Here is an 11,506-nt window from a genome sequence, read left to right as displayed (position 1 = left end):
TGTAATGTTACAAACAGGGCTTAGGAGGGGAACTGGAACCCTTTAGAGAACCAGTGAACAGTATGGAATCACTGTGTTCTCTTTATTTATTTTTTTACTATTTTCTACAGTGAAGATCGAAAGTGCACACATCAGAACATTAAAGAACACAAAGGTAAGAAAATGAGTGTAAACAAAGAAAATACAAGAAGCCCCTGATTTCTACTTTAACAGCGTCACCTGTGCTGTCAGTGTGTTCAGCAGCTCCACCAGCTCACCTGGAGTAGAGCCAGTCTGTTCGCACTGGGTCTATGTGGTAAATACAGCATCACACCTGCAGACAGCTTCTGATACACACTTCTCTCAGTTGGACAGTGTCGCTCTGAGAGGTCATTGTTAGGACTTTAAACACGTTAAACCTGGTATACACTTCATTATATTTGTGTAAATAACTTCACACAGTCCTTCGGATGAAGGCAGACTTTATTCATTTGATGAAGGCAGACAGTGTTTTAAATAACTCCATTTTATTAGAGCTCAGAAACACATGATGAGGTACACATCACTGCATCAAACACTGTCCACTCTGTGAGGTTTACCTGGTTAAATGCTGACACCAGGACATTTACATTCAGGACACAGTCAGCTGTTATTTAACTATGAGACTCAGAGCTGCATCTGATTCTACACGCAGATGAAACGTGTGTTTTCTTAAAACTGATTGAACCAACCCACTAAAACTAGAGTCTGTCCCTCCAGGAAATATTCAGGAGTGTAAGAATAACAACTAAATAATCTGCCATTCACAAGCTGCTAACACAGAATAACAAGATAAAGAGATTTACACCTGATACTTCACTGATGCTGCGGCCCTGAGCTCATTTCAGGTCAGACTGATCTGACAGAATCTACCTGTGAGCTGCAGAATCGCTCCTCCTCCTCCCCAGCAGAGGAACTGTGACCTTCAGCGAGATGGAGGATCATTCTGCAGCTCACAGGTTCAGTCAGGTGTTCCCTTCATTTACAGAGCCACAGAGGTCAGAGGCTGGAGGTCTGATGTCGGAGATACTGGCTTTATATTTACAGTCATCCTCTATCCTTTATATTATTGATCATCTAAAAGTGCGTGTGTGAATTATATAAATCTATAAACAGTAAGCATCCTGCTAATGTGGTTTTTGAGCCTCTCTATGTGTGAGTGTTTGAATGTTCACAGAAAGAGCTGACTCAGCATGGTTCAGGACCCGGGCTAGTTGTTGCGCCTCAGTCCTGGGAGCAGGGCAGTCCGTCCACAGAGCTGGAGGGACGAGCAAGCAGCTCTGCAGGGCAGCCTCCAGCAGCAGCCACCTTCTCCTCCGCCCGCAGACACAGCTCCTGCAGGAAGTTGGCTGTCTCCATCACCAGGTCGCTCTCATCATCTAACAGGGAGCAGAGACAGAGAGGTTGGAGCGGCAGAGCATCACAGAGGGCTCACCTGTCGCAGCTCTGCAGGTGAAACAGTGGAACAACCCACTTCACCATCTGCTGCTGTTTGGGCACGAACTCAGGCTGAGTTCAACTGTCTCTGACTAAAACGGTGATATTTAAGAACTAGAAGCTGAACAGTTAAGAAGCAAGTTAGAAACTACGCTGACCTGCAGGTTTTAAAATAAGCAGCGTTTGCAGCAGCTCAGCCAGCATCTTTCCAGGAACATGATCCGACTCAACACACAGTACCTCAACGTGCACAATTAAACTTCAATCTACAATCAGTGCAGGTCTCTGCATACACTCCCTTCCACTCCCCCTCTTTGTGGCCCTCAGCTGTGAGGAGACAAGACTGAGCATGGTCCGAGCTTTACTGGTGTCACCAGTAATGTAAACCTAAATACAACTGTGTTTCAAAAAAGTTGGGACGCTATGTAAAATGTAAATAAAAACAGAATGCAATGTTTTGCACATTATTTTGAACTGAGCACTGATAACAAGCTGGATGGTCCCTCTCCTCTTTAACCTGGAGGATGCAGCGTCCATGATTTCCTAAAAGAATCTCAGATTGTGATCCATCAGACCTCAGGACAGTTCTCCACTTCACCTCAGTCCATCTTCAATGATCTCGGTCCAGAGAAGGCGGCGGTGTTTCTGATCATGTTTCTATCTGGTTTCTTCTTTGGAGAGTTTTAACCTTCATTTGTGGACGCAGCGATGAACTGTGTTCACAGACGATGGTTTTCACAAGTGTTCCTGAGCCCATGCAGTGATTTCCACTCCAGAATAGTGTGTTTTTAATGCAGTGCAGCCTGAGGGCCCGAAGATCACCACCATCCAATATTGGTTTCCAGCCTTGTCCCTTGTGTTCAGAGATTTCTCCAGATTCTCTCAATCTTTTAATGATATTATGAACCATAGATGATGAGATCCACTAATTCTTTGTAGTTTTACGTTGAGGAACATTATTCTTAGATTGTTGAACTATTTTCCCACACAGTGTTTCACAGAGTGGTGAACCTCTCCCCATCTTCACTGATGAGAGACTCTGCCTCTCTGAAATTATATTTTTATACTCAATCATGTTACTGATCTGTTGCCATGGTAACCTGATTAGTTGTTGATCATGTGTTTTTTTTAATCTTTACACAACTTTTCCAGTCTTTTGTTGACCCTGTCCCAACTTTTTTGAGAGGTGTTGCTGCCATCAAATTAAAAATAAGAAAATATTTTTCATAAAACAATAACATCTCTCAGTTTCAACATTTGAAATGTTGTCTTGGTTTATTTTCAATTAAATATTTGTTTCCATGATTTGCAAATCATTACATTCTGTTTTTATTTACATTTTACACAGCGTCCCAACTGTTTTGGGAACGGGGTTGTATCATGAGTAACTGTTCCAGCAACCTTCGTCTTAAAAACAGCAGCAGCTCTCTGAAGGACACTGAAGAAGAATCTTTAGGGTGCAAAATAATCTGAGGTTTCATCTGGCTGAACAGACGCCTTCATGGTGTTACTGCATGATGGACAAGAGTGCATCAGAGAGTACTGGACCTGTGTGTTTAATCAATCCCACTCATGATCAGTGAATCAGTAAAGATCATCACAGAGTGCTCAGAGGTTCTGCTGCGTTGTGCCAGAGCACAGAGGAAGATGAGCACCTTTGAGTTCCTTCAGCCGCGGCGTGTCCCTCTCCAGCTCGGCGTCCTGCTCCTGCAGAACCCTGCACATCTTTTTATGGGTGAACCAGTGGAGCTTCTGGCACGTCAAGCTGCAGTACATCACCTTCAGGACAGGGCAAAGATCTGAGTCAGATCACCCAGAAGAACTCTGATGAATAACGTTACAGATGTTCACATTCATCACACTTACCGCTTTACACAGGGAGCACCTCTTATCTGCCCCCCTCTCCCCACAGGTAGCACAGTAGTCAGCATCCACGAACGTCATCTGACCGGTGAGGGCCTGCATCAGCACGGAGAACGCTGTGGGGTTGTTGCCCTGGAAACAAGATGCAAGGGTGTGTTCAAGTTCTGTCATCGTAATTGAGAATTAATGATGTGTGACACGTCTATTATCAGTACCACTGACGGCTCCATCACTCTTCCTCCTGAACATTATTTCTACGCTGTAACGATCTTCTTCACTTACGATCTCTACCGGTGCAATGCTCCTCACCAGCTGCTGCAGGAGCGTGGCCTCGCAGTAAGGAAACTTCCTGATGCAGTCCCGGATGAACTTCTCCTGGTACTGAGGGAAGCCGTCGCTGTCTCTCCCCCTCAACAGGCTAGAGCCCCCCGCAGGTTGGAGACAACACAACAAGGTCAGGAGTGTTATTTTAACACAGACTTTAACTACACTCTCTGTGGGTCATTAAACACAACATGATGAACCTGGTGGGACTCCTATAGAACTGATGGCAATATCATGGTGTCAGGGGGCGGAGCCAGACTGATCACTGGGGCTCCACCTACATCCATCATCCACCTATATTCATCCATCCATCCATCATCAATTTATCCATCATCCATCAATCATCCATCATCCATCCATCTATATCCATCATCAATTTATCCATCATCCATCCATCCATCCCTCCCTCCACCCATCCTTACATCTATATCCATCTACATCCATCCATCCATCCATCCATTATCCATCCGTCCATTTACATCCATTGACATCCATCCATCTACATACACCCATTTACATACATCCATTCAGCATCTACATCCATCCATTTACATCATCCATCCATTAATCATCCATCCAGCATCCATCATCCATCCATTTAGTGTCCATCCATCCATCCAGCATCCATCCGTCCATCCAGCACCCATCATCCATCCATTTAGCATCCATCCATCCAGCATTCATCCATCCATCTAGCCATCCATCTACATCCATCCATCCACCTACATCCATCATCAATTTATCCATCATGCATCCATCCATCCCTCCACCCATCTTTACATCTATATTCATATACATCCATCCATCCACCAATCATCCATCCATCTACATCCATCCATTTACATCCATCCATTCATCAATCATCCATCCAGCATCCATCCATCCATTTACATCCATCCCTCCATCCATCCATCCATCCATCCATCCATCCATCCATCCATCCATCCATCCATCCATCCATCCATCCATCCATCCATCCATCCATCCATCCATCCATCCACCCACCCATCCATCTATCCAGGGGCTGGACTTTGAATGAAGGCAGGTTTGTCATTAGTTCATCAAAGGACCAACAGACATACTGACAGACTATTGCTCTCATTCATACCAATCAATCAATGTTTGGACAGTTGGAGGCAGCTGGAGAAAACTCTCACAGGCACAGGGAGAACATATAAACTGTACAGAGTCCAGCCGAGGCTAACACAGAACCTTCTAACCACTGCACCACCATGTGGCGTCTAATCATCCAACTTAACTTCAGGGAAGAAATCCGATAGAACTTAGGACACTCAGTCCAGCCAGAAGCCTCACCTCTTGACAAGTGTGTCCAGTGTGTCATCACGTTTCTGGAGGAAGGCCAGGCATTTCTGCAGCACACAGCTGATGTAGTGCATTTTCATGGCCAGGACCTCGTTCATTTCTTGCTGCTTCACACACTGCTCACACAGCAGATCCATCACCTGGTAACACTTCTCCAGAGCGGCCAAGTTCACCAACGCAGGGTCCTCCATCACCAGCATCACTATCTGGCAGATGGACAGTTGGTTAGTCAAACACTGTCTGGACGGAGCTGTGGTGAGTATTAGTGTTAGTGAGGCAGGGAGGGGAGAGTGTGTTCTGGATATATTCATGGGAACTTTTCATTACTGACAAGGAGGCAGACAGTAAAAGAAGCGGGACGTTAATCCCTGACAGAGGAACAGAGAGCCGTGATCTCGTCATTTCGTCATCTTCGTCTGCCGGTACCACTAAGATTTGTTTAATACATTGTAGAACACATCAGACAGGGCATCATAAACACATATGAACAAACAATGAAGAAACATTCAGGACCAACAACCGACCCTAAAATAGAGCTAGGAGTCTGCAGCTGCAGCAGCTCTGTGATGCTCTGCATGCAGTTTTTACAGTGATGCTGTTAGCATGCTAAGGACTTTATTGACACGCATTCCCTGATGAAGCATTTCTCTCAAAACCACAACTTCTTATGATGGTTCAAGAAGAGAGGTCAAAGGTCACCAAAGCCAAAGTGTTTCATCTTCTGGGCACCACAGATATCTGTGCAAATGTTTTAGGGCAACAGATGCAGGAGCTGCAGGAACTTCCACAAAAACAAAAATACAAACCTCCCGGTAGCAGAACAGTCAGAGCATCACCAGGCGGAGTCTGTACACTCTGATGAATTAAATCACTTTTCGGAAAATAAAAAACACTGAGAATAATTAGAATTAACTTTTGAACAGATATTTGAGGTCCCTCCAGAATGGATTGCGTGAACTTTGATGTCTCAACTGGTTTGCATTTGTAAATAAAATAATCAGTCCATCGATCTGCTTCAACTCTTCTAAAGGATGTGTTATGAACACTGACGGTCCACAGATAATGATCCATGATGAGTTAGGGACCCCATGACTATTGAATAAAAGAAACATCAACATTTAATGGCAGGAAATGTATTCAGCAGACACCTGTAAACTTACTCGAGGCTGATCCATGTTTTACTCATGTTTAATGAGCCTTTTCTGTGGAGCAGCCCGATAAATTAACTTCTTATGACTGAGAACAAGAAAACAATCCAGAGTGCTGGAGACTTTTTCCAAGGTTTTACATTTATAACAACACCATGAGTTCACCACCTGATATGACTGTTTCAGCTCCTAGTAGGCCTCACCTTGACCGGGTTGAGGTTGGTGGTCATGATGATCTTGTGTAGGGGTCCTGCCAGCCGGGGAGGCAGCTTGGGTTCCCTCTCCAAGCCCCGTGGGATTGTGTAGTAGTCCAGCTTCGCCCGCGAGAAGAAGTTGTTGATCACCGTCACACAGTCATGCTGGCCTGGAAGGAGAGTTCACCCATTAAGAGAGTATATCCTCAGAGAAAAAACACAGGAACTTCACATCTGCTAACACTGTGATCACAAGTGACCACATGACACGTGATTGTTCACATGGGAAACATGTATATTGTAGTTTTGGAACCTTTTCCTGGTGTAATGTGTGAAGTCTGTGTAGATTACCACGTAAACAATTCCACATATTTTCCATTTTATCATGTATTGCAACATGTGATAAACATGTGATAAACATGTGACAACATGTGTCAAACATGTGATAAACATTCATCATACATGTGATAAACATGGGTCATACATATGGTAAATATTTCATACAATAGACTCTCAGTAGACTCTCAGTAGCAGACTAAACCCAGTGAAGTCTTTCTCACCTACAAACGCTGCCATCTGAGCAGCAGTGCGCCCCACAGAGTTCACCAGGTCAGTCTCCGCTCCTGCATCCAGCATCATGGAGGTGATGTCCGTCTTCCCTGGAGGACAAACACAGATCCGATAGTTAGAAACCAGCCATGACTTCCAGTAAATCTGTCTGTTAGACCAGATACCATCAATAAAAAGTGACACACAGGTGTACCTGACAGGCCAGCAAACATGAGGGCAGTGTATCCATACTCGTGCTGGTTGCAGTTGACGTCGGCCCCGTGCTGCAGCAGCAGACGACACATGTCTGCGCGGCCCTTATAGGCTGCATGCATCAGAGGAGTCATGCCGTTCTGGAGGAGCAGAGGACAACATGACCGGACGCTGATCACACAGGAGGACGAGAGGAACATGATGAGAGCAGAATCATCATCTCCACCCTCAGGAGGTGATACATTTCATGTATCGCACATGCACACGCGCGCGTGCACACACACACACACACACATACACACACACACACACACACACACACACACACACACACACACACACACACACACACACACACACACACACACACACAAAGAACATTTGAGCGCTTTGTGCTATCCCACCTCAGGTTCATTACAGACCAGATGAGGACCCTACAGATCCAACAGGTCCTCCACCTCTTCCTCCAGAACCTGGACTCTGCAGGGACCTATCAGATCCTGTTTGTGGACTTCAGCTGGGCTCTGCTGCAGGACAAGCTCTCCCAGCTGCACATGACTCCACCTGCTGGTGGATCACTGACCAAATGTCTGACAGAAAGCAGCAGGTGGAGCTGGGAACACACATCATCAGAACCAGTTCTTCTGCAGGTGGCATCCTTGACCTCTACTGAATTGTAAAGAGCTGTTGCTCCACGAAGTCGTCAGTCTGAAGTCCGCAGCGACTCCACCCTCACTGAGCTCATCTCTGAGGGGGAGGAGTCTTCTAGGAGGGAGACAGACCATGTGATGGAGCTGAAGACGGTGGAGGTGGAGGTGGACCTCAGACAGACCCCAGCTCCACCTCCTCCATCACCATGAGTGACTACCAGCTAACCCTGTGGAGTCCTGCTGCATCCTGCTCCTTCATCATCCAGCAGAACATCATCATCCTCACCAAGAAGGCTCCACAGAGAAATAACTTCAACCTGCCTTCAATGATGGTGCACTTCTCCACCGTCATCACTGAGTCCACCTCCACCTCCCCCCCCAGCGTCTGCTACTCTGCTGTCACTGATCAGGACCAGGACAGACTGCAGTGCATCGTCCTCTCTGCTGAGACGCCGATTGGCTGCAACCTGATGTCCCTCCAGGACCTGAAACTTGCCGTCCCTCGAGAACCTCCAGGACCTGAAACCTGCAGTACCTCCAAGACCTGCCGTCCCTCCAGGACACTTCCTGTTTACACCGTGTACATTTGCATTAGTACATATTGTTGTATTTGTTTTTTTTGTGATTGTGTGACTCCACAAAACCAGGACAAACTGCAGGTGTGTACAAACTTGGTGATGAATCAGATTGTGATTGTGTTCAGAGTGCGTTCTGTGTGCGTTCTGTGTGCGTTCTGTGTGTGTACTAGTGTTCTCCTGTATGTTTCCTCTCATCAATAACTGTCACTGACTGTTTGTTTAGACTGTAATTCGGCCTGCAGACACTTTATGAACGACAGCAGAAACCTTTAGACCCTGTTTGCTGATCACATGATGTGTGTGTCGATGTGTGTGTTGCTGGAGGTGACAGTGATGAGGTGACACCTGACTCTGACAGACAGCCTGTCAGATACGTGAAGTGATTCTATTATGACACAGCTTGGAGGGCTGTGTCCTCTCAGCAGTCGTCTCCATATGTCCATCACAATGGACAGCATATGTTACAGTGACATCACTGCTGGGAGAAAGTGTGTGTGGGGTGGGGTGGGGGGCAGTTTAGTTACTCCATACATAACTAGACTTCAGTGTGTCTGCAGTAAAATGTCCATGAAAACATGTGAACAGTCCGTCATACCTCATCCAAACAGTTGACTCGTACTTGTTGGCTGTTGAGCAGCTGAGCAGCTTCCTGTACGTCTCCTGTAAACACAAACAAACACTACCTGCTGAGACTGAAACTGTCAGAATGAAGATAAGGAGTCAGTCTGGATCCCTGTGGGCCTGTTTACTGTTGAACCAACCACAGCTTCTCCTGCTAACACACTGTTCACGTACAGTCAACACTTTGATCTTCCTGGTAGATATTGATTTATCACACTGTGATGTGATGTTGGGTCTGAACGGACCTGCTGCTGTGAGATGTAAACTACAGAAGATGTTTGTCCTCAGAGCTGACAGATGGAGGACAGAAGCAGCTCAACGGACCTACCTGTAGCGATGACCTGCAGGATCTTCCTCTCCGGGCCCGAAAGGTCTCCTCTCTGCGGGGCAGCCATCCTCCGAGGTCAGCTGGTTCTGATCTAGGCTCCTCGGTGCTGCTCCGTCTCCAGGTGGACTGATCAGCTGCAGCGGACAGCACTGAGTAGAGCCGCAGCAGGACCATACCACTAATCCGCAGAGGGGTGGGGCACCTGTTGTAGTCTGGATAAAACCTGTACAGAATCAGAGGGAGTCTTCTGAAGGTCTTTTTACGTCACTGTTACACTTTATAAATATGACACGTGATTGTGCAGCTCTGACCACGCCCCCTCCCTCCTGTTGTGAATGTCTCCCTGAGTGAACACCCTGCAGGGACTGAGTGAGGTCTGTCCTGCCCGCTGCGGAGCGCACTCCCCCCGCGGCCGGACCACCCAGAGAAGAGTCTCCACCGAAACCAATCTGACGAAGCCTCGGGTGACTCTACAGGTAAGACCACCCGGATCCCACCTGACTCTACAGCAATTCAACCCAACCTCCTCCATGTTCCACAGAAACAGAACCCAACTTCTTCCACGTTCCACAGAAACAGAACCCAACCTCCTCCATGTTCCATAGAAACAGAACCCAACCTCCTCCATGTTCCACAGAAACAGAACCCAACTTCTTCCACGTTCCACAGAAACAGAACCCAACCTCCCCCACGTTCCATAGAAACAGAACCCAACTTCCTCCATATTCCTCAACAGGTACGATGTTATGTTCTGTTCTTGGAGAACTTCATCTTTTCCTCTGTGAACTCAGAGCTGATGGGAGTTAACAAAAGGATCCAGTTTGATCTAGTGTCCAGAGGACGTCCTCCCAGAAGCGTTGTGTCTTTGTCCTCCTGGTCGTCTTCATTGAGCCCACTGGAACAACTGAGTGTTGTGGTTCATGTTGTTCCTCTGGACTTTGTGTCAGACAAAGACTTAAAGCTGAACACAGTTATTAATCTGCCGTATCCTGACTGTCTCAGTGATTGTCAACACCACTGACCCGTCCATCTTTTACAGATCAAATCAGAGCTCAGACGTCGTCTCAGAGGCTCATCTTCCTTCTACTGGTCATATTCGTTAAAACACACATTGACTTTCACACAACTTTAACTCCCTGTTTTTCTTTTCCACAACTTGATAATGGAAAGGTTATTTATTTATAACCCCCAAACCCCCCCTACACACACACACACCCACACACCACCACCACCACCACCTTACACCCACACACACACTTGTATGTGAGAGAGGACATGGCTGAGGTGTGAGTTACTACATTATGTTCATGGATATTAAAGGACTCATCACTGAAATGTTCTCTATGATTTTACACTGTGTTCATCCATCTAGCCTCTGTCTGGCTGCAGTAGAAGATGTACTGTATGTTCTTCAAGTTGTTTGACTGAAACATTTGACTCTAGATAAATAAATACTTGATTCATTCTAGCAGGAACATTATAGGAGCTGTATTCAATTCAATTCAATTTTATTTATATAGCGCCAAATCACAACATAGGTTATTTCATGGCACTTAACACATTAAAGTCCTTGCAGCGGAATAAGCACATAAACTAGGAGGGAAAAACTCCTCTTTAAGGGAGAAAAACCTCCAACAGAGGGAAGAAAAACTCCCTCTGAACAGGAAGAAACCTCCGACAGAACCAGGATCAGAGGTGGAGAACATCTGCCTGGACCGGTTGGAGTGAGAGGAGAGCAGAGAGAGAAAAGGACAGAATAGAGATACAAGAGAAGAACTGTTGGTGGAGACGACAATCACAGAGCAGAGACATGCAGCTCCATGACGGGACATCTGGAAAAGAAAGAACAGAAACTACGCGATTGGGGGAACTGAATAAGCTGTATGTGGGAACAATTTGTGTGAGGTGTTCATCCTCATCTGACATGTTCATCTCCCGGGACGGTGATATCTGCACCTCTGACTTCATGTCTCTCCCATCATTCTGAATGCAGCTCCATCACAGAGGAGCAGCAGACTGTGATCATCTTCCACATGTGGTCACGTGTGACTGAACGTGTGACTCTAATGTCAACTGTTCTGATTGTAGAGATCATCTGCATGTCAGGCTCAACATGTGTGTGGAACACCCATTTTATACAATCTGGAGCTTCTTTGAAGCAACATCCAGATATGAAGCATTGTCTGTTATCATGGCAAAAACTTTGTGTTCTATCAAAATGTGAACACATGAAGATTTCTTTAAAGTCCTAAATACATAT

At 46.1% G+C, this 11,506-nt stretch overlaps 1 protein-coding gene across 2 annotated transcripts; it reads right to left on the bottom strand.

Annotated features, from left to right (window-relative positions):
- Positions 1–489: 489 nt before the first annotated feature.
- On the bottom strand, positions 490–9,368 carry LOC138214966 (ankyrin repeat and MYND domain-containing protein 2-like). 2 transcript variants are annotated; one of them, XM_069176829.1, is made up of 10 exons: positions 9,247–9,368; positions 8,893–8,957; positions 7,071–7,209; positions 6,868–6,966; positions 6,317–6,477; positions 4,957–5,171; positions 3,601–3,736; positions 3,322–3,450; positions 3,111–3,234; positions 490–1,397 (listed from the first exon to the last, which is right to left on the bottom strand). In XM_069176829.1, the coding sequence occupies exons 1-10, from the start codon at positions 9,311–9,313 to the stop codon at positions 1,243–1,245; spliced, it is 1,290 nt and encodes a 429-aa protein (XP_069032930.1). In that variant the 5' UTR covers positions 9,314–9,368; the 3' UTR covers positions 490–1,242. The 2 variants fall into 2 exon arrangements, with proteins under 2 accessions (XP_069032930.1, XP_069032931.1); XM_069176830.1 differs by having other exon boundaries at positions 3,628–3,736.
- Between the last annotated feature and the right edge of the window lie 2,138 nt (positions 9,369–11,506).

This window comes from Embiotoca jacksoni, unplaced genomic scaffold (assembly GCF_022577435.1).
Source record: "Embiotoca jacksoni isolate LCO1_2020_lvr unplaced genomic scaffold, fEmbJac1.0.p SCAF_7, whole genome shotgun sequence".
In the NCBI taxonomy this organism is placed as follows: Eukaryota; Metazoa; Chordata; class Actinopteri; family Embiotocidae; genus Embiotoca; species Embiotoca jacksoni.
The sequence above is the reverse complement of the archived record's forward strand: the minus strand, read 5'-3'. Positions and strand labels throughout refer to the sequence as shown.